The 23,774-nt window shown below is 40.3% G+C and overlaps 1 protein-coding gene and 1 long non-coding RNA gene across 3 annotated transcripts in view; one reads left to right on the top strand and one right to left on the bottom strand.

The window, feature by feature from the left end:
• Nucleotides 1-6,784, bottom strand: part of ttc39a (tetratricopeptide repeat domain 39A) — a 101,559-nt gene extending 94,775 nt beyond the window's left edge. The window contains exon 1 of the mRNA XM_043699215.2: nucleotides 6,499-6,784. Coding sequence (XP_043555150.2) covers nucleotides 6,499-6,557 — 59 coding nt within the window. The 5' untranslated portion in view covers nucleotides 6,558-6,784. The remainder of the gene's footprint in view (nucleotides 1-6,498) is intronic.
• Nucleotides 1-17,166, top strand: part of LOC148149141 (uncharacterized) — a 134,134-nt gene extending 116,968 nt beyond the window's left edge. For both annotated transcript variants that reach the window (XR_015758151.1, XR_015758150.1), the window contains 2 exons: nucleotides 12,145-12,327; nucleotides 17,016-17,166. This is a non-coding gene — a long non-coding RNA (uncharacterized LOC148149141). The remainder of the gene's footprint in view (nucleotides 1-12,144; nucleotides 12,328-17,015) is intronic.
• The last annotated feature ends 6,608 nt before the right edge of the window (nucleotides 17,167-23,774 follow it).

The following is a 23,774-nucleotide window of genomic DNA, read 5'->3' as shown; positions in this document are numbered from 1 at the left end:
GCTGTTTAGGATTCTTTGTACATATCAGCAGTGATCTAATCAAGTGGCTGAAGAGGATTGAGGCAATATCATACTGCTATTCCTATGGAGAAAGGTTCAACGTGGGCCCTTTCACAGGGTGGCTTTCATCCAGATGCAGACCATTATAGTTTACTGGTTTAATTGTGATGTTCCCTATGGCAATTTGACATTAACACATTTAAGACTGGTGATAAAAATGCAGCCAAACTAATATTTTAACTGTTAACTAATTGGCACCTCAGCCCACACCATTCAAGTTGAACCTTTGTTGAAAATGCCAATCTCAGCCCAGCCCAGCAATGAATGATTTGCAATTTACAGTGTGTCCAAATGCAGTTGGAAACTGCTAACATGTGAACCTTCATCAAGCAAACGGTAATTATGGAACAGGGCTCCTAGAGGGTCAGAAGTACTTAAGTGGATGAGTGACATTGGTGAGGCCACTTTTGGAGTGCTGTGTACAGTTCTGGTCACTCTGCTAAATGAAGATTATTATTAAATTAGAGAGGGTGCAATATTTACAAGGATGTTAACGGGACTAGATGGTTTGAAGTAGAAGAAGGTGGATATGCTGGGACAAATTGCCCTGGAGAGTCGGAGGCTGAAGGGGTGACCTTACAGACAATTATAAATCCATGAGGGGCACAAATATGATGAACAACAAAGGCCTTTTCCCGGGCGTGGGGAAGTCCAGAACTAGAGGGCAGAGATTTAAGGCGAGAGGGGAAAAAGGGATCCAAGCAGCAGCTTGTTCATGCAGAGGGTGGTGCATATGTGGAATGAACTGGTACAATTACAGCATTTAAAAGACATTTGGACAGGAACATGAACAGGCATGGTTAGAGAGATATGTGCCAAATGCTGGCAAATGAGACTAACTTAGTTTGGGAAAACCTGGGTTGGCATGGACGAGTTGAACCTAAAGTTGTATGACACTATTAATACGCCATGGCAAAAAGGCTATGGACAAAATACAGATAAGTGGGATGAGCATAGTTTGATGTATATTGGTTGGCATATACTTAGAGATGTACCCTAAACCTATGCCCTCTAGTTCTGGACTCATCCACTCCAGGAAAAAGACCTTTACCCTATCCATGCACCTCATGGTTTTTAAACCTCTAAAAGGCCCTGCTGGGTCAAAGGGCCTGTTTCTACACTGTGCGACTCTATGATAATGAGAAGTAAACAATATCAGTTTAATAAAATGTAAAGATAATAATTTCTTTCAACGGTGTCTATTTTAGTATGGAATATATTTGTACCAAAGTATATAAATAGTAATATAGTGTGGTATTCTTAGAAGGAAAAGCTGTCTTGGGGAATCAGTGGGGAGGTCAAGCAGCATCAGAGGAGCAGGGTAGTCGACATTTCTGGTTGGAACCTTATATCAGGACTGGTATACCCCTCAGTTTGAACTGTCCTCCAGCCCAAAGCAGAGTCAATGTAGTTTTGTAAAAGGAAAGTCATGCTAACCAAGTTATTGGTGCTGCTTGAAATAGGAGCATTTGCTGTGAACAAGAGGGAACCATTGGATGTAGTATATTTAGATTTCCAGAATGCATTTAACATCCACAAAGGTTACTGCGGAAATTAAAACCTCATGGTGTAGTTAAGTAACATATTAGCATGGATGGAAAATTGGCTAGCTAACAGTACAAAGTAGGCATAAATGGATCTTTTCCTGGTTTGCAAGCTGTAACAAGGGGTGTTCTGTTCGAACCCGGATTGATTTTCTTTTGTTTAACCAATTTTGGTTTGGAGCTAGGAGTTGAAGGCGACCTTTGAGCAGCAATTTGTTTTATAAAAAAAAAGGAAAAACAAACAAGTGATACTTGTCCGTGAAGCCAGGCCTGGAAGCTAGTTGCAGGTTGATTCTTGTTCAAAGAAATCTGTTGACATTTCCCCCACCGATGTATTATGCTTAAATAAATGGAAGATGTTTTGATATGAGCTAGGACATCACAGGGAGTTATGGTTCCAATCAGCCTAACAAAGAAAATGCTGGGAAAAAAAAAAGAGAAACCAAACCTTGCACTAGCTTTGAACTGTATTTTTGTCAGAAGGATTGTGGCTGCCAAAGCCACAGAACAGAGATTTGATTGCTCCCTGGTTATCCACCATTTATCAACTTATTGAAAGTTTGGGGAATAGAATCTTCATTACAAGAATTCAGAACTACTGGAGGCTGTTTGCATTGACCAAAATTTTCAGAAATTAAGCAAGATAATATCACAGCAAATGGGATTCTATGGATCATGGAGACTGAAGTCAAGTGGCCAGTTACATCACTCATTTTTATTTTGACTTACCCCTTAACGGTTTCTGTTGGTTTGTCTTTGAGAGAGTGGGGACTAGAACCAAAGAAGATTGGGTCTAAATCATAAACATTAATTAGATTATCTTGTTTTATTTTACTCTGTTCAAACTACTGTGTTAATAATAAATTATTAACTCCTTTGTTTAAGCAAATAAACTTGGAGTCTGTTATCAATTATTCACAGAATCTAGTTAGAAATTGTTGGGGGCAATTTTGAGGATCTTTCAATTTTGTATTGTTGCAAATACAGACAGAGGCTGATTTGCTTGGATCTGTCTTTATTTTGTAACGTGCCACAAAAACTATTGCTAATGCCTGAACTTTTAATAATTTATATAAATAACTTGGATGAATGCAACACAGTAAAGTTGTTACACTTTTTGGTGTCATAAAGATAGGTAGAAAAATAAGTTGTGAAGAGGACATACAAAAGGTACAAAAGCGTACATAGTTAGGTAAAGTGAGTAGGCAAGATCTAACATGGAAAAATGTGAAATTGTTAATTTTGACAGAACGAAAAAGGAAGCATATTATTTAAATGGTGAAAAATTGCTGTACTCTGGGATGCAGAGGAACCTGAGTATCCAAGTGCACAGATCGCAAAAGGATAGCGTGTAGGTACATCAATTAGGAATGTTAACAATGTTGTCAATTGTGAGAAGAATTGGTTATAAAACAAGTGAGGTTATGCTTCAGTTATCCAAGGCACTGGTGAGACCAAATGTGGAGTTTTGTGCATAATATAGGTCTCCTTATTTAAGGAATATTGAAAATGCATTGGCAGCAATTTACTAGACCACTACCTGAAATAGGTGGGTTGTCTTAAGAAAAAAGGTTGATCAGGTTAGGCTTGATTAAGAGATGATTTGACTGAAACATTAAAAATCCTAGTGGAATCATCAGGGTTGAAGTGAAAAGAATTTTTCTCTCATCAGAGAACCTAGAACCAGACATCATTGTATAAAAATAAGCGATCATCCATTTAAAACAAAAATGAGAAAAATAAATTCTAAGAGTCAAGACTCTTTAGAATTCTTCCTCAAAACACAGTGGAAGCAGAGACTTTGAATATTTTTTAAAAGATATAAGCGAATAGATTCTTGATAAGCAAGGCTGTGCAAGGTTATGGATCATAGGCAGGAATGTGGATTTCAATGTTTAAGGCAGATCATCCACTGTTATATTAAATGGTGGAGCAAGTTCAAGTAGCCAAATGGCACAACCCAGCTCCAAACTCTCAGGTTTCATGTAACCATCTAAAATATTTGCATTTCATTATTCTGGCCTCTTGACCATCTGATTTTAATTGTGTCATGCCTTCAGCTGAGGAGGCCCTAAATTCTGGAAGTTTCACCCTAAACCTCTCCACACCCCTTCCCTCCATTAAGACACTCCCTTAACCCTAGTCTTTTAGACCATACTTTTGGTCACCTGCCCAAAGGTGTCTTACATGATGTCGTGCCTCTGAAGTGCCTTGCGAGACTACAATACTTTAAAAATGCTATACATAATCAAGTTTGCAAGTTGAGAAGACTTGTAGCTCAGGTTGAGGTTCTGGATGTAGGTTTGCTCACTGAGCTGAAAGGTTCATTTTCAAATGTTTTGTCGCCATACTAGGTAACATCTTCAGCGAGCCTCCCAACGAAGCACTGCTGATGATTCCTGCTTTCTATTTATATAGATGGGTTTCTTGGGTTGGTGACGCTATTTCCTGTGGTGATGTCATTTCCTGTTCTTTTTCTCAGGGGGTGGTAAATCAAGTCCAAGTCAATGTGTTTGTTGATAGAGTTCCAGTTGGAATGTCATGCTTCTAGGAATTCTCATGCATGTTTCTGTTTGGCTTGTGCTAGGATGGATGTGTTGTCCCAGTCGAAGTGGTGTCCTTCCTCATCTGTATTACGAGGAAGGACACCACTTCGACTGGGACAACACATCCATCCTAGGACAAGCCAAACATAGACATGCACGAGAATTCCTAGAAGCATGACGTTCCAACCGGAAGTCTATCAACAAACACACTGAGGTAGACCCCATCCACCACCCCCTGAGAAAAAGAACAGGAAATGACATCACCAACCCACAGAAACCCAAACATAAAAATAGAAAGCAGGAATCATCAGAAGTGCTTCGTCTGGAGGCTGACTGAAGATGTTACCTAGTATGGTGACAAAACAACTGAAAATGAACCTTCCAGCTCAGCGAGTAAACCTACATCCATAATCAAGTTCATAATGATAACACAGACATCTAAATTAAACAAAGTAAACGAAAACTCATTTTTCAATTGGATTCTAACAATAGGGTGATATCATATACCCCAAAGGGTGTGTTTTGAGTGGCATGTAAAAAGGCCAGGTGCCCAGCCCACCTTCACACCCTGCCCCAAGCCCACCTCCCCATTGTCAGCTGTAATCAGTTACACATTTAACATGTAACTAAGTGTTTATGGACCAACTAAATGTGTTTAAAGCTCAGTTGACCCCAATATTACCATGTCCACATCATAAAACAGTTGCGGTGTCTTTTGTTGTTTAGTTTTATTCCCACACCCGTCAGTTTGGGTTAGACCAGTCGAAAAGAAGGATAGATCAAGAATGGTCTTTATACTTGGGTTTCTTTATAACACTTTTTATTAAGACTGAACTCCACATATTAAGTTTAGGGATACACCAGCTCAAATCTTTACTGTTATATTATTGAAAAGTTATTCCCTGAACTCTTCTACATCATGCTCGTTAGTTTTCTCTGCATGATTTTCCACATATATATGTTTCTCACATTCACAGGGCCAGACTGCAGGCTTTTCCATCATCATGCGTTTTCCTTTTCTTAAACTCCACCTACACTGTGTTGTTTATCCCCCACAAGCAGAAGCTTGTGATATCATGACAACATTATTTCAGGGTCCAAAACCTCTTAGGAAACAGTATAGGCAGTCCGGGTTTTTTTAAAAAAAAATCAACAGGAATGAAGGAGTGCTTTTTTTCCTGGAAAGTGCTCGGTGCCTACTCCTAAAAAGATTGTTTATCGCTTCCTTCCAGCCCACACAACCTTTAAAACCCACTCTTCCATTTCGTTTATTCCCATCCCTTAGAGGCAAAACACCTCCTGTCCTATGCCTCGGAGTTCAGTGGGTCTGGTAATCATTGGACCTTTTCTGTGGGCTCGAGTACAGTTCCGGCAGTGCCAACCACAAAGCTCTGGTCCTGCCAAACTGTTGGACCTAGAGGGAGTGGGACTCCCTCAAATCCCATTCAGTACTGATTTAACCCACTCGTCCCCTCCTCCCCTGTAAGTTTTAGCTGACAAAAATTAAGAGATAACAAGTTTTTGGCACCTACTTGCACAATACTGTAATGGACCACTGGATCCAGCTTTAGGAAGTACATATGAGGCAATGTAAGAATAGGGAAATTTCTTTTGAATAGTAACATTTAATTAAGTATTGAAAATGAAAAGGAGTCAAAAAGGCATTTTGTTTTTCTACACAACTCTAACATGAAAAAGGCACCAAACATAAATTATGAACAGAAACTGGCAGTGAAGACAGTGGACAAACACTGGGAAACTGTTAAATGAAAGATGTTTAACCATAAACTAGACATTATCCCAAAAGAATGAGTGCAGAGCTGGGATTTCAGGAGTTAAAACATCCCAGTAAGACAGACATTTAACAAATCTCGAGAAAATATACGAGGGGAGAAAAAGATAGTTAAACCAAGGGAAGTATGCTTGACAGGTACGATAAAAAGAAATTGTAAGGGTTTTATAAAACATATGGCGGGGGTGGAAGAGAAGAGTTTAAGAAGAAAACGGGCCAATGAGAAATGGGATGGGAGCTCTCATGGCGGACGAAGGAATGTTATGACTTTACCCAATTTTTTTTAAAGAACTGTTTAAAAGTGGAAGCGGAGAGTAACTAATTTTAAAATTTAAATTGGAAAAGCATCATGCGCCGATGGGTTACATTACGGAATGTCTACCAAAGTTCCAGAGAAAATAGGAAAATTGGTTCTTTAGTGTGCACTATTTTGCTGTTTTGTGCAAATACACACGAATTATTTAATGAACGACGTTAAACAGATGAACCTTAACACCCAGCGACAGGAGTTGAGGCGCCACTGTTAGAACAATCCAAGAGTTTAATGAGCACTGACCTCACGTCGGCCTTACTCTTCTGTTTCCAACGCGATGTGAAGTTCATGAGTGCAGACATCAATTCAAAAGACGAATCCAAATTCTGCTAAGTTAACTTGAGTTCCTTTAAATCCTTGAATCGTTTACCTCTGTGTTCTGCTTTCGTTGACTGAAGTGAATGACGTGGGAAACGTTGTCTTCATTCCACAGATGTGCCACTCCCAGGCGATGCCTCGTCAATAATCAATCTCCGCCTGATGAACGAGTTCATTCATGAGCTGAAAACTTCCCAAAGTCTTGTTAAATGTAGAACGAGAAATTAAAAACAAAACAATACAGGTGAACGTTTCTAAAGTTGTTACAAAATTGCTCTAATTCATAATTTCTACCAACCGATACTTTTATTTTAAAGTAAAAACAGAAATTGCTGGAAAAACCATCAGGTCTGGCAACATCTGTAGAGAGAAAAAATATTAACATTTTCGGATCCAGTGACCCTTCTTTAGAACTGACTGTAAGGAGGAAAAGATAGGTATACATGAAGATGGTTGGGTGAGGGGGAGGAGTAAATGAGATACCCATACCCCTCAGCAATCTCCCTCCCCTCTGAGTCCATTGCCCTTCTCAAAACCACCTCCTGTCATGTATTTACTGTCCCTTCTTCTGACCCTCTCTGCTGAATGTGTCTGTATTATCCTTCTGAGGCTCCACGTCAATGAATTTTGGACATTTGACATTGAACTCTTCTTCCATTGCCTTTGCCTTTGCGCCCAAGAGTCCTCATCCTGTCCCACAGATCCCTTCACTCGCCTCAACACACTCCCTCCACCTGGACTCCTCCCTCTGTCCTTTTCCCTTCATTCAACCTGTTCATAAGGAACTGTCAATGTGGTACTGGTCATCTTAATTTGTCTTCGCCCACCCATTCCAACCTATCTCCCTCTGAACAGCCTAATTCCTTACGCTTAGATCCAAACCTGACTCTATAATTAAGCCTGCTGGCAAGGATGGTGGTAATATTGTCTGGTGGATTGACCTCTACATGGCAGATGCCAAACACCAGCTCTCAGAAACCTCATTTAATCTCCCTCTGGACCATAATCCCACCATGGAACATCAGACTAAGGTGTCCACAATGTTTAACTAATCTAATTTCATCTCATCATCTCCCCTACCCCCCATCACTGCCTCTAAGTCCATAGTCCTCCAACCAATGCAGCCTCCTCTGCCTCCTCCCCAAATCCACAAATAGTACGGGTGGGGAAGACCCATTTCTTCTGCCTGCTCCTGCCCCACAGAACCCCGACCTCAACTCAAGTTTTGTCTCCCCTTGTCCAGTCCCTTCCCACTTACATCTATGACTCTTCTGATACTTTACATCAGGATATCCAGATCACAGACTCCAGCCACCTTTACCATGGATATGCAATCCCTTTACACATCCATCCTCAATCAGGGCTCTCCGCTTCTTCCTGGAAGAAAGGTCTGAACTATCCCCATTTACCACTACCCTCCTCCTGTCCAAGTTCGTCCTCACTCTAAACAATGTCTCTTTTAACTTCTCTCACAGGTCAGAGGTCTATCCATGGATACCTGCATAAGCCCAGTTATGCCTGTCTCTGTCTTTGTTCCACTCCTATTCAGGCCCCCAATCATAACTCTTTCTCAGGTACATCGGTGGCATTGTTGGTGCTGCTTACCCCTCTTGTCTGGAATTGGAAAAGTTTATCTATTTCACTTTCAATTTCCATCCTGCTCTTACCTTCACCTGGTCCACTTCTGACTCCAGCCCTCACTTGCTCAACATCTGTTTCCATTTCTCACATAAGCTGGCAACTAATTTCCACTATGAACCCTCTGACTCCCAGTTACCGTGACTATACCTCCTCACACCCTGCTTCCTGTAAAGACTCTATTCCATTCTCCCAGTTCCTTTGCCTCATTACATCTGTTCCAATGAAGCCAATTTCGACAAGGGCGTCGCCACAAAGTCCATCTTCTTCCTTAAAAGAGGATTCTCCACCAACATCATTGACAGGGCCCTCAGCAGTGTCTGACCCATTTCCCACACCGGCCCTCACACCCTCTCTCCCCTCTCATGACAGCGATACGGACCTACTATCCTCACCTACTATCCCATCAGCATCCATGTCCAAAACATCATCAACCACCATTTTCACCACCTCCAGTGAGATGTCACCGTCAGACACATATGCCCCTCCTTGTCAGCCTTTTGCAGGGACAATTCCCTTCAGGACACCTTGAGCGAATCCTCCTCCAGTCTCAACATCTCTCCAAATCCCCACATCGCTTTCCCTTGCAACTATAGAACTTGTAACACCTGCTTGCTTACTTACTTCCTCCTCACTATTTAAGGCCCTATACACATCTTTCAAGTGAAGCAGCACTTTACCTGCACTTCTCTCAATATAGTTTAGATCAGTGTGGTGCTGGAAAAGCACAGCACGTCAGCAAGCATCTGAGCAGCAGGAAAATTGACTTTTCAGGCAAAAATCCTTCTCTCAATATAACCTACTGTATTTACTGCTCACAATGTGCTCTCCTCTACATTGGGGAGATGAATTCAGACCAGGCAACCCGCTTTGCTAAAGATATACATTTTGTCTGCAGGTAGAGGGTCGTGGACCTGACCAGGTAGTCATGGAGGCAACGGTCTTTGCGGAAGGTGGAAAGGGGTGGGGAGGGAAATATATCCCTGGTGTGGGGTCTGTTTGGAGGTGGCAGAAATGTCGGCAGATGATTTGGTTTATGCAAAGGTTGGTAGGGTGGAAGGTGAAATGTCGGCGGATGATTTGGTTTATGCAAAGGTTGGTAGGGTGGAAGGTGAGCACCAGGGGTGTTCTGTCCTTGTTACGGTTGGAGGCTTGCTGTCAGGCTTGCTGTAGTACTCCAATGAAACTCAGAGTAAGCTGGGAGAATGGCAGCTAATTTTCTGCTTGGGAACTCTGCAGCTTTCTGACTCCATATAGTCAGAGAGCCTGAAGGGTGGAGAGATAAGTGAGAGGAGGGTGGGGGTGGGGAGAAAGTAGCATAGAGTACAATAGGTGAGTGGGGGAAGGGATGAAGGTGATAGGTCAGGGGTGGGGGAGGCTGGAGTGGATAGGTGGAAAAGAAGATAGGCAGGTAGGACAAGTCATGGGGACAGTGCTGAACTGAAAGTTTGGAACTGGGGTGAGGTGGGGGAAGTGGAAATGAGGAAACTGTTGAAGTCCACATTGATACCCTGGGGTCAAGTGTTCCGAGGCGGAAGATGAGACATTCTTCCTCCAAGCGTCTGATGGTGAGGGAGCGACGGTGAAGTAGGCCCAGGACCTCCATGTCCTCGGCTGAGCGGGAGGGGGAGTTGAAATGTTGGGCCACAGGGCGGTGTGGTTGATTGGTGCGGGTGTCCCAGAGATGTTCCCTAAAGTGCTCTGCTAGGAGGCGTCCAGTCTCCCCAATGTAGAGGAGACCACATTGGGAGCAACGGATACAATAAATGATATTGGTGGATGTGCAGGTAAAACTTTGATGGATGTGGAAGGCTCCTTTGGGGCCTTGGATGGAGGTGAGGGAGGTGGTGTGGGCGCAGGTTTTGCAATTCCTGCGGTGGCAGGGGAAGGTACCAGGACGGGAGGGTGGGTTGTAGGGGGTCGTGGACCTGACCAGGTAGTCACGGTGGCAACGGTCTTTGCGGAAGGCGGAAAGGGATGGGAAGGGAAATATATCCCTGGTGGTGGGGTCTGTTTGGAGTTGACTGAAATGTCGGCGGATGATTTGGTTTATGCAAAGGTTGGTAGGGTGGAAGGTGAGCACTAGGGGTGTTCTGTCCTTGTTATGGTTGGAGGAGTGGGGTCTGAGGGCAGAGGTGCGGGATGTGGACGAGATGCATTGGAGGGCATCTTTAACCACGTGGGAAGGGAAATTGCGGTCTCTAAAGAAGGAGGCCATCTGGTGTGTTCTGTAGTGGAACTGGTCCTCCTGGGAGCAGATATGGAGGTGGCGGAGGAATTGGGAATATGGGATGGCATTTTTGCAGGAGGTAGGGTGGGAAGAGGTGTAATCCAGGTAGCTGTGGGAGTCGGTGGGTTTGTTAAAGATGTCAATGTCAAGTCGGTCGTCATTAATGGAGATGGAGAAGGGAAGGGAAGGGAGGTGTCAGAGATGGTCCAGGTAAATTTAAGGTCCGTTGCTCCTGGTGCAGTCTCCTCTACATTGGGGAGACTGGACGCCTCCTAGCAGAGCGCTTTAGGGAACATCTCTGGGACACCCACACCAATCAACCCCACCGCCCTGTGGCCCAACATTTCAACTCCCCCTTCCACTCAGCCGAGGACATGGAGGTCCTGGGCCTCCTTCACCGCCGCTCCCTCACCACCAGACACCTGGAGGAAGAATGCCTCTTCTTCCGCCTTGGAACACTTGATCCCCAGGGCATCAATGTGGACTTCACCAGTTTCGTCATTTCCCCTTTCCCCACCTCACCCCAGTTCCAAACTTCCAGTTCAGCACTGTCCCCATGACTTGTCCTACCTATCCACCTATCCACTTCACTCTCCCCCCACCCCGACCTATCACTTTCATCCCCTCCCCCACTCACCTATTGTACTCTATGCTACTTTCTCCCCGCCCCCACCCTCCTCTCACTTATCTCTCCACCCTTCAACCCTCTGCCTATATTCCTGATGAAGGGCTTTTGCTCGAAACGTCGATTTTACTGCTCCTCGGATGCTGCCTGAACTGCTGTGCTTTTCAGCACCACTCTAATCTAGACTCTGGTATCCAGCATCTGCAGTCATTGTTTTTACCTATCTGACTCAATATAGTGTTCGACAATTTTAGGGCTTGAACACCTTCTCCCATGTCCTTACCCCAACCCCAACACAACAGGCCTCGTCTTCACATCAGCCTGTACCACGAACAACCCATTGTCAGCCACAAATGGTCCCCATTGGAAGATCCTGAATCACCGAGACTGAACTTTACCTATTCATTTGCCTACCCAACTCTTCTCTTAGTGTTCCATCTTCAGCTATTGTTTGCTCCCTCCCATCCATAATCCCATCTTCAGCATATTTAGCAACCTTTTCCGAGCTTCAATCAGTTCTGAAGAGGGGTCACTGGACCCATACATTAACTCTGCTTTGTCTCCACAGGTGCTGCTAGACCAGCAATTTCTGTTTTAGTTTCTGATTTCCAGAAACTGCAATTCTTTGTTTTACTAAAAAAAAATTTAAGATCCATGTAAAAATGAGGAATTCAGGAGAAACTATTTTTCTAAGAGGGTATTACTTGCTACCGCAAGGATTATTGAGGGGAACAGTGGTGCCTTTAAGGGGGAGCTGAAGAAGATGACAGAGGAATGAAAGTAACACAAGATCTGGACCATATTCATTCATAGGGTTCAACAAAGTTACAGTGGGAGGAAGAGCATGCAGAGCATACATGTAGGCATGGACCATTCGGGGAATGGCCTGATTTTACACTGTAAATTCTATGTAATGTTTATCTTAGATTTAATACTGTCACTTGCATCTAGGTAGGTGAAAAGTGTATAATGTTGCCATGCAGCAGCACCATCTTAGATTACAGAATAAATGGTCATTAAATTGTTGTTACTTAAACTGAACCAGCTTCAAATATTCATTTTTTTTCCCTCTCTGTAGACCTCATCCTCTCTGCTCCTCCAGTCACCTCTGTCCGACACAATCCCTGGGGTCCTAACAAAGTGCTTCTTTTCTGCCATTACCAGCACCGTTGCTTCCATGTCCACCAGTTCTGAGCTGGAGACAGTCACACTTCGTGGATCCCGACTTCCTCAGATGCAGGATATCAACCTACTCAATCAGGTATCGTGCTTTCAGCTTATGTTTTTTTTCCTGTCTTGTTGACTCACGTGTATGTTATCTAAACCATTAAATCCTTCAAATAAAGCAGACAAATCTAGGACAGAGCATTCCACTTGATCGGTACCATTTCCACAAACATTCAATAATGTTCAGTAGCAGCAGTGTGTACCATGTACAAGATGCAGAAATTCACCAAGGCTTCTCAGACAGCACCTTCCAAATCCATGATCATTACCATCAATAAGAACAAAAAGACACCAAAAATATGGGAGCTCCACCACCTACAAGTTGCCCTCCAAGCCACACACCATCCAGACTTGGAAACATTTCGCTCTTTAATATTGTTGAGTCAAAATCCTGAATGGTACCTATACCAAATTGACTGCAGCAGTTCGAGAAAGTAGTTCACTACCAACTTTGAAAGGATAACTAGATTGGGCAATAAATTCTGGCTGAGCTAGTGAGGCCCACATTCTGAGAGTTAATTTAAAAAAAACACATTTTATATGCTTAGGCAAGCTGTACGAAAATACCAAAAATTGAAATTCATTGTGTTAATCCAGAAAAGGGCCAGGGTTAACCATAAATGATGTGTTGATGTATTGCATCGTAAATATTATGAACTTGAAATTAATCTTCAGTTTTGGGGCTGAACAGACATTACAACAATCAGTACACTTCAAGTCCTTGCTGTGAAAGACACTCTGAGGTCACAATTGATACTGTATAAATGTAAAATGATTTGGCGTATGTTAATCTAATCTTGTGGAAATCTGGTCATTTCTGGCTGGGTCATAACATTTAAACTGTTGGATAGTAAACAATATTTTTGGATGACTGAATAAATGGCATTTAATCAATCATACCTCACTTGCACTGTAACCAGAAACACTCCCCACCCCAATTACTGGCTCTCTGGCCCGTGGCACTGTTTCAGGGTGGATTTCCTGTTGCCTAGTAGTCTAACAAGTTCTGTAATTACAAATAAAAAAACTAGTTTGATATATCTAGAAAGATGGCAATCCATACACAATATTACGTAGACAATTAGAAATTCGAAGGAGGAGGACCATCCATAATGGTAAAGGATTAGAGAGCAGTATTAATTTTTTTGAAAAACTGCCTCTGAAGACCATGAAGTAAAATCAGTATTGGTAGAAATTAGGAACATTAAGAGTCAGAAAACAAAGGAGGGAATAGTTTATAGGCTTCCGGTCAGTCACTGCAGTATTGGACACAAGATAAATTAGGCATTATAGAAACTTGTTATAAAGACAATGTGAATTATTGTGCAGAATTTTAATTTTCATATAGATTGGGACACAGAGTTCTAGAAGTTAATTTATAAAATATTTTCATGACATTTTCATGGAGTGATATGCTGTGGAACTATCAAAATAAAGTTATCTCCAATCTAGTATTGTGCAATGAGGCAGGATTCATAGAATCATAGAACATATAGAACATAGAAGAATACAGCGCAGTACAGGCCCTTCGGCCCTTGATGTTGCGCCGATCCAAGCCCACCTAACCTACACTAGCCCACTATCCTCCATATGCCTATCCAATGCCTGCTTAAATGCCCATAGATTGATGAATAATATCATACTAACAGATCCTCTGAAATAAGATCATGATACCACTGAATTTCATACTAAATTTGAAAATAATGCACTCTAAATGCAAATGACAATTTTAAACACAAAGTCAATTATAGAAGAAGGTTAATTGGGTAAATAGACTGAAAACTATGACTATGAATAAGCAATAGAAAATATTGACATACACAATTCAAAACCTTCAATAAGAGTCATCCCATTGAGAACCAAAAACTCAACATGGAAATTCCACCCATAACTCACTCAACAAGCTAAAAATAGCATTAACTTTTCGTCTCCTTATCTGAGGAAATATATATTGGCATTGGGGGCAGTTCAAAGAACTGGGTTGATTTCAAGCATGGATGGATTTTCTTCTGAGGAAATGTTGAGTTTTGGAGGTTAGGTTTGTACTCATTGGAGTTTAGAGAAATAAGAGGTGACTTTATTGAAACATGCAAGATTCTTAACATGATGGATGCAGAGGTTGTTCCCCTTTGTGGAAAAATTCAGGACCGGGGCCATAATTGAAGTTTCCCATTCCTGGAACCATTCATAGTACCCTCTTCTGCACTTCTCCCATGCATTTACATCATTCCTGAAGTCCTGGCACCCAGAACTGTACACAATACTCCAGGTGAAGTCTAAGTAGTTTCTTATGTAAGTTCAGAATAACCTCTTTGTTCTTGTACAGTATGCCCCATTAATGAAACTAGTCTATACGCTTTACGAACTGCTCATTTTACCTGTTTTGCCAAAATAGGCTTAAGGCCTTAAGACTCTTAAGGGACAAATCCCTAGCACCTCATAGCCTACACCCCAGGGGATCTAAAAGAGATAGCTGCAGAGGTAGTGAATGCACTTAGCCATGATTTCCAAAAATCCTTAGAATTGGGAATGGTGCCATCAGATTAGAAGTTAACAATTACTACACTATTTTTCAAGAACAGAGGAACTACAGGACACTTAGAGGAATATCAATTCGAGTCATACAGTCATAGAGATGTACAGCACGGAAACAGACCCTTTAGTTCAACTATGCCAACAAGCTATCCTAACCTAATCTAGTCCCAGTTGTCAGCACTTGGCCCATATCCCTCTAAATCCTTCCTATTCATATACCTACCTAGATGCCTTTTAAATGTTTGGAATTGTATCAGCCTCCACCACTTCCTCTAGCAGCTGATTCCATACATGCACCACCCTTTGCATGAATAAGTTGCCCTAAGTGGCTTTTATAGGTTTAGAGTGAGAGGGGAAATCTATGCCCTCTAACTCTGGACTCTCCCACTCCAGAGAAAAGGCCTGATCTATTCACCTATCCATATGCCTCATGATTTTATAAACCTCTATAAGGTCACCCCTCGGCATTCGACACTCCAGGGAATACAGGCCCAGCATATTCAGCTTCTCCCTGTAGCTCAAATCCTGCAACCCTGGCAACATCCTTGTAAATCTTTTCTGAGCCCTTTCAAGATTCACAACATCCTTCCGATTGGAGGGAGACCAGAATTGGAGGCAATATTCCAAAAGTGGCCTAACCAATGTCCTGTACAGTTGCAAATGCTAAGACCTATTATTAAGTTTTAATGCACTTGGAAATGTTTATAGAACAGGTCAATATGGTTTTATGTAACCAGTAAAGGATGTAACCAGCAAGTTGGATAAGGGGAACTGGTAGTTGTATATGGATTTCCTTAAGTCAGTATGTTAAAATACAATACAAGAGGTTAATAGTCTCTGGGGTGATTGTAAGAGAGAAGTGGGGGTGTGGTGTCTAATGATGAGAGGCTGAGCAACTTGGAGTTATAGTTTTAGGGGAAATGGTAGTTTAGTGGTATTGTTATCCTTCTTAGTTGCTGGATCCAAATACTGCAACTCCCTCCTTTACATCACTGTGGGAGTACCTCCACCACAGATTGCAGCATTTAACAAGGTGGCTCACCACCATCTTTCTCAAGAGTAATTAGAGATTGGCAATAAATGCTGGCCTTGCCAGTGACAGTCACATCTCATGAATAAACACATAAATTAATGGAGAAGGAGAGGATGAATGGAGAAGATTGCAAGCCCGTGCAGAATCTTAAATAAGATCACCTCCCTTTCTTGTTAGCTGCAATATGCATAGGTCCAACCTTTCCTTAAACGACAAACATTTCATTCCAGCAATCAGCCAAATAAAGCTTTCCTGAATTGTTTCCAATGCAAGTATATCCCTCCTTAAATAAGAAATCCAAAGCTATATTCAGAGCTCCAGATGTAGTCTCACTGATGCCTCTATGGTTGTAGCAATATGATTGTATTTTACATCTCAATTCCTTTGCAATAAAGACAACATTACATTTGATTCCTAATGACCAATGCTAACTTTTGTGATTCGTGTACAAGACATCCAAATCTTTCTCTGTTGCAGCAGTCTGTAGTCTGTTGCTCTCTAGTTAAATGTACTAATGTTAGCAGGAAAGGATGCTGACTGTTCACACAGTAAATAACTTCAGACAATTATCCCACAATAGGGGATAATGCCTAATAATTTTTGTTTGGTTTGGGTAATCGACACCATTCTGTTGAAACACATGGGATGTGGGTAAAGATTAGAACAAAAACTCACACAAGATCTGGAATATTCATGTGGTTAGCAGCAAAGCATTTTCATTACCACTTCAATTTATTGAATGTTTAGACTGCCTCAATGTCTAGGAACACTTAACCATGGAACAGTCATTAACTCCAAGAATTCAAATAATGTGTGGTGTACACCATATAGTGAAAGCTGATGTAACTATATTTAATCACCTGAGCTATATTGGATGATTTTTTTGAGAAATGAACAGAGTTCACTTTCCTAGTTGACAGATTATCTCTCTTAGATCCAATATACTAAATTAATCAGAAAAAACAGGAATCCAATGTGGATAGGACAAAAAGTCATCTTCTTGTAATTATACTGCAACATTTGTGACCAAACAAATTCTTAAAATACTGCACTTAGTGCATCTTGTGATTCATGCTGTTGCCTTTATGCAATTCTGTTGTGGTTAACACATTTTGGATCTTTTCTACTGTTAATCTAGAATTTTTGCTTTTAAGTTTTAGGTTGCTGTCTTGAGAATTGAAGCTTCGCACTCTTGGAAGGTATGTTTCACAGCTTTTGGGAGGAGAAAACCAAGCAGCTGTGTTCGTTGAAGATGTTTACTCCACATGTTGTAAAGGCATTACTATGTGCATGAAGGATAAGGGCATGACGTTATCAGCAAATTGACTTAGCATGTGCCAAGGACCACCTTCAGGAAAATTGCAATGTTTCCATGCCCAGAGAAAGACCAAAGATGGTGCGATGGCAGAAGATCCCCCAAGCACCAATAATGTGAATGGTCAGTTCTGTGGACATCCATACCATCCCACATTAGACTTTTCAAATCAAAAGACAACCTGCAGAAAACAATAAAATTAATTACAGCTCAAACATATGCCAAAGACTAGGAGTCTGCTGTGAATCAAAAGGTAAAATCTAAACACTTGTGACTTTGAATAAATGGTCAGATTAACTGTAGAAATGTAGATGTAAATTTAAATGTAAAATTAACATGGAACACTGGGAACATTGAGAAATGTGAAAGTTCACTGGAATGAAGATAGCCACATGCAGAAATAATAAAATGCTAGTGAAAGTAGACCTGGAGTATGTATAGATTATGAATTATTTTGCAATGTTTCAACAGTAAGGGGATAGCCAGAGAATGAGAACTATCAAAATGCAAATGGGGTTGAAACTGAAGATAAGGAAAAGTTAACATTGAATACTTCTTTCAAGTAATTCTTCCCTCAACTTATAATGCTGAGACAAAAGGGCACAAAGCAAGTATATCCTCAAAGACTGAAGGCATTCACAGTCAAATAACAAAGGAGTCATGAACGCAGTTTTGTTCGGCAGTCATTACAAGGAAGGTGCAAGGCGCTATCAATCGGGAGGTAACTGTAAATGGGAAACAGGCTAACTTGGTAAACATTCTCAAAATTGGCAAAAGGTAATGATACATCATTGGTTACTTCAGTACCCTAAAAAATAATGTAATTTGCCATCAGGAATAAATGAGGATTTTCTACATAAGGGAATAAATAGCAGTTTAGATGCATTAAGCATATGTATGCTATAACATATTGCTCACAATAATCTAGATCTCTATGTTAAAGAAAACAGAGAGAGATTGAGTAATCATTTTGCTGAATACCTTTGCCATTTGCAAACATTTATCCTGAACTTCCAGTCATTTGTTTTTTTTTAAAATTCTCTCACTCTTGAATGATCTACTCTTGCTACTACGTCCTATGTGTCTATAACCTTTTTGCATTTTACCATCCACACCACAGACAGAGCTAAGCTATCCTATAACTTTGTTCTATTAATCCAGAGACCCAAATAACAGTCATTGACATTGCTTCAACCAGCACTTGCATAGGTGATAATCTGCCCACTGAACTCAGTCTGGGTTCCACAAGAGCCAGTCTGCTCCTGACCTCATTGCAGCCTTGGTCCAAACACAAATAAAAGAGCTGAACTCCAGAGGTGAGAGAATATCTGGTCTTAGTATGAAGACTGCATGAAAAAGCCAATGGGAATCAGGAACATTCCCCATTGATTGGAACTAAATTAGCAAAAAACGAAGGTAGTTCTATTGTTGCAAATCAGTCATCTCAGCTCCAGAACATCTCTACAGAAGCTCAAAGTCTTAAGTTCAACCATCTTCAGTTGCTTCGTTAATGGCCTTCCCAAGTTCTGAAGTGGGAATATTTGCTAATACTTGCACAATATTCAGCGCTATCTGCAACTTCTCAGATACTGAAGCAGTTAATGTTCAAATGCAGTAAAACCTGAACAATATCCAGGTTTGTTCTGAGAAATGTTTAGTAACATTCATCTCACACAAGTGCCAGGCAATGACTATTTTCAACAAGAGTCTAACCATTACCACTTGACATTCAACGATATTACCATCACTGAATCTTTCACTGTCAACATATAGGAGGTTACTACTGAACACAAACTGAACTGGACTATCCATATTAATGTTTTGGCTACATGAGAAGGTCAAGTTCTAGGAATCTTGCAGGTTCACCTTCTGACTGCCCAAAGTCTGTGCACTATTAAAAGGCGTATGTCAGGAGTACGATGGAATACTCATCAATTGCCTAGATATGCTCAGTTCTAACAAGACCCATGAAGCTCAATATTATCCAGCACAAAGTAGCCCTCTTGATTGGTACCATATCCAAAAACTTCCACACCTTCCACCACTGACACTCAGTAGCAGCACCATGCACTACTTACAAGATGCACTGCAGTAATTCACCAAGGCTCCTCAGATAGCACCTTCTGAACTCATGATTACCACATCTTTAAACACAAAGACTGCAGATACATGGGAAACTACCACCTGCAAATTTCTCTCCAAGCAATTCACCATCATGATTTGGAAATGTATCACTTTCTTCACTGTCATTGGGTCAAAATCCTGGATGCCCCCCCCTTAACAGCATTATGGGTGCACCTAGACAAAATATACTTAGCAGTTCAAGGAGGCAGTTCATCAACCTGTGATGAAGAAGGCTACCGACAATCTTCAATGATGGCAGAGACCACAACAAATGTGCAAGTGATAAGTTGAAAACATTTGCAAACAGTTTTAGTCAGAATTCCCTAGTGATCTTGGTTTCCTACCAAGTCCCCAACGTAACAGAAGCCAGAGTTCAGACAATTTGATCCACTCCAATCTGTACTTTTATCATTTAATCAATCCTGTAATCCACCTCATCACAGACCTCTCTTTGGTTCTTTTCCTGCAACCCTTACTTTTCAGCTCTAATATCTTGCAATTCGAAAGAACAGCTATTGACCAGAAAGTGTAAGGACTACACACAATTTATTTTGCATAATAAACCAGAAATTAAAGTTTGAATTATCAGTTTTGTTTTTACAACTTGAAAGAAGCTGAACTGTATGGAATGCTCTTGCTAAAACTTAATTTGATACTTTAGTACTGGCTCCAGCTGTTTTTAGGGGGGGGGGGGGGAAACAATAATGCCCAGCAATCTCATTTGCATTGATCTAAAATAGCAGTTTGATACAAAACAGAGGACAGAAAGCAGTTGGGATTCAGACCTTTAGCCTACCAGCAAGTGGAATTACTCTCTTTCTCTCACTGTGAGTAAAAGAAATAACACTCAAAGATTTGGGGGAAAAAAAATGAACTGCTAATTTAAGCCATGACTTGGACCAACTGAGCAGCTACTGAATTGAAAGTCACACTATTTAATGTGATATCATCTCCAAAATCAAAACAACTGAGAGACGGTCACATCATTTTACCCCATTTGTTTGGAGTCTGATCCATATTGAAACATACAGAATAGTGAAAGACCTGGACAGAGTGGATGGTGGGAAGATGTTTCCATTTGTAGGGGAGACCAGGACCCAAGGGCATAGCCTTAGAGTGAAGGGACGACCTTTTAGAACAGAGATAAGGAGCAATTTCTTCACCTAGAGAGTGGTGATTCTATGGAATCCATTTCTACAGAAAGCTGTGGAACAAGGTCATGGAATATATTTATGACAGAGATAGATAGGTTCTTGAGTATCAAGGAGATTAAGGGCTCTGGGGACAAAGTAGGAGAATGGGGTTGAAAAACTTAGCAGCCATGATTAAAGGGCGGAGCAGACTCAAGAGGCTGCATGGCCTAAATTCTGCTCTGATGTCATATAGACTTTGTGCCTTTTCATCTGTATATTCCATCCATGATATTCCTTTAAAAAAGCTGTTTGTCTTATCTGTCTTGTTTGTCCTATTTGTGAATAAACGTCTATGTGTGCTTGGATTTAAAGTTTGTGTAAGCTTGTAGGTTTGTAATTAATACTCTGTTCTGCTACAATGTTAGAGGATAGGTTCATTACAATAAACAAATTTTTCATTTATCTTAAAAAGGGATCACAGTTAGGCATTAACTGTGGAGATGAAATTGGTCATGTGTTAAACTTGTGACAATTCATGGATTGGTAGGGCTTGGATTCCAGTACACTACTCCCATCAGGATCTTAACAAAAGAAACTTGTTCTCTCTCCACCCATACTAATCTGCTACATGCTTTCAGCACTTCACATTTTTAATTTAAGAATTTCCAGCATCAGCAGTTTTGTGAAGAAAAAGACTCTACCTAGTTAACTTCATTGATGCCACCATGGAAGTACTGTAGTCATTTTTAGATGGGAAACTCTACAACCCAGGCTATCAAAAACCTTGACAAAATTAAATTTAAAATATTAAGCAAGCTCATAGATGCTCATGCAACAAATCAAAAAAAAATTCAAACAATAAATATGAATAGAGGTGGCAATAGCAGATAAAATTTAATATGGACAAATATAAAGCACTGCGCATATGAAGAAAAATGGGTATTACAGTTACTCCATCGTTAATTTGAAGTTGAAGAGGAATCCAAGTCATGAAAGACTCAATCCTTAACTTGTCCAATTAATCCAGCAGCATTAAATGATAGACAATTAAACATTTCAAAATATTTAAAGTCAACTAGGGATTGGCAATAAGTGCTTGCTTCGCCAGTCATGTCCCATCCAATTAGTGAATTAAAAAATCCATCCTTACTAACTGCACCACGCTCCGATAAGATCATAGCGCAAGTCGAATGTCTGGTTCTGATCCCCAGGTTAAAGCCATTGTTTAAACAGCGCAGACAATATTGGAGATAACCAGTTTCAATATTAAGAACAAAATACTGTGAACATTTGATATTTACAAGATTCAGAATATAATACCTTATAGGGGAAGACTATGTCTGGAATATTATTTAAAACTAAATTACAAAAACTTGTTTACATTCAAGTTCAAACTGGCAATTGACAAAATTGCAACTAAAGTCAGTGATTTCTTCAAAAGAAGAATATAAGTAGAATAATTGAATGGATGGAATAGTGTGAATGTCCCAAATTGTTAAAAAATAACTCCATGCCACAACTGTGAAGGTTACTGGGTATTTATGTATGGGATCAATTATAATGGAATGAATCAGCTCCTTCATCTGCATTTATCTTGTGATCCTGAGATAACAAGCTGCTACATTAACCTCATTTAAAACTGCTCTCGGCATGGATGCGACAAGTTACAAGAGGGATTTTATTTGGTGTATAATCAATTTTGACTAATTCTGAAAAATGCCTGAAGCAGGCCATTTTCTGACCCTGAAAGCAATTTGTTTTAAAGACAGTAAATAAACAATACATTGCAACCAATAATATAAATGGAAATGTTGTATTTTTCTGGTGAGGTTCAAAGGAGGTTGAGTGTGACATTATGATCACAAGATGTCAATATGGCCTGATAACACAGGCTATTGTAGAACAGAAAATTATGTTAATTTTGCTCCACGAGGTTTCATGGTAATTCCAAAGTGGTCTCACTTTCAGTCCTTTGCAAATCTATACTGCATTTCAGCCAAGACAGAATTCCAATTCATTGGATTATTTAAAACTGTGTTAGAAATATACAATTAACATAGGAATTCAAAATTCAATACTTTTCTATGTTATAATTCTTTTTGGTTCAAATATATTGCTTATCTTGATTACTATGGAACTGGTAAATTTTGACCATGATCTATTTTGAAATAGTTTCCTTTCTTTCTCTTCAGAGTCATACAGCACAGTAACAGACACTTCGGTCCAACTCAACCAGACATCCCAATCTGACATTTGCCAGCACTTGGCCCATATCCCTCTAAGCCCTTCCTATTCATATACCTATCCAGGTATCTTGTAAATGCTGTAATTGAACCTGCCTCCACCGCAGAAATGATCTGAAACAGAAATCTTCCCATGTAGAGAAGCCAGAATATAAACCTCCTGTTACAAATAAGGTTTAAATTTAGTCTTATTGGAATCCTATCTGTTATATTCAAGCATATATAGGTACAGTACTGCTTTCTATCTGCTCCTCAGAATTTGAATGACAGGAAGATTTTTCCACAAGCATACTAATAATTCAATGAGACCGTATTCTTGCCTTCATAGAGTGGATTGCCCGCACATAAATTAAAAGTCTGAATTCAGCATTATTTGTAGTTTTCATGTTCATATAAACTGAGACACTTCACAAAAAGAAGGGAACACTGAATTGCATTAAATAAGCCAAGTTATGTTACAAATTTCATTTTGTAGCAGTTAAGAAAATAACAGGTTAAGGCCATTCAACCCTTCAAAATCTATTTCATCATTCTATTATGATAAAGTTGATCTATACATCAACTCCATTTACCCCATTGTTACAAATCCTTGATAGCTTTTCCTAGCAACGTTTTATCAATCACAAAATTGAACATTTCAATTGATCTTTGCTACAAATCCAGATTTATATTTCCCCTTTTGTTTGAGGTTTTGTATCCTGTTTTAATTCCCAAATAGCCTAACTCTACTTTTGAGACTATGCCAATGTTGTAATTGCACCAAAGAAAATAGTGTCTCTGTCTCTACAGTACAAGATACCTTTATCCTTTTATACAACTCTGTTACCCACTAATCAACTTTCTAAACTCAAGGGGATGCAAACAAGTTTGTTCAACCTGTCCTAAAGGTCTTAAAACCCTGCTAACTTCTGATTAATCTGCACTGTATTTCTTCAATATTTTCAAAGGTTTTGTGCCCAAATTTGAATACAGTGCCATAGAAGCAGTCCTACCAAAGTTTGGTACAATTGGAACAGCCCTTCTATTCTTTTCAAATTCAACTGCCTTGAAATTAAAATCAATATCTCATTAGCTTTTTTGATTACTTCCTGTCCCTGT

Source organism: Chiloscyllium plagiosum, unplaced genomic scaffold (genome assembly GCF_037043375.1).
Source record: "Chiloscyllium plagiosum isolate Xiang-an unplaced genomic scaffold, Cpla_swu_hap1 HiC_scaffold_9, whole genome shotgun sequence".
NCBI lineage: Eukaryota > Metazoa > Chordata > Chondrichthyes > Orectolobiformes > Hemiscylliidae > Chiloscyllium > Chiloscyllium plagiosum.
The sequence above is the reverse complement of the archived record's forward strand: the minus strand, read 5'-3'. Positions and strand labels throughout refer to the sequence as shown.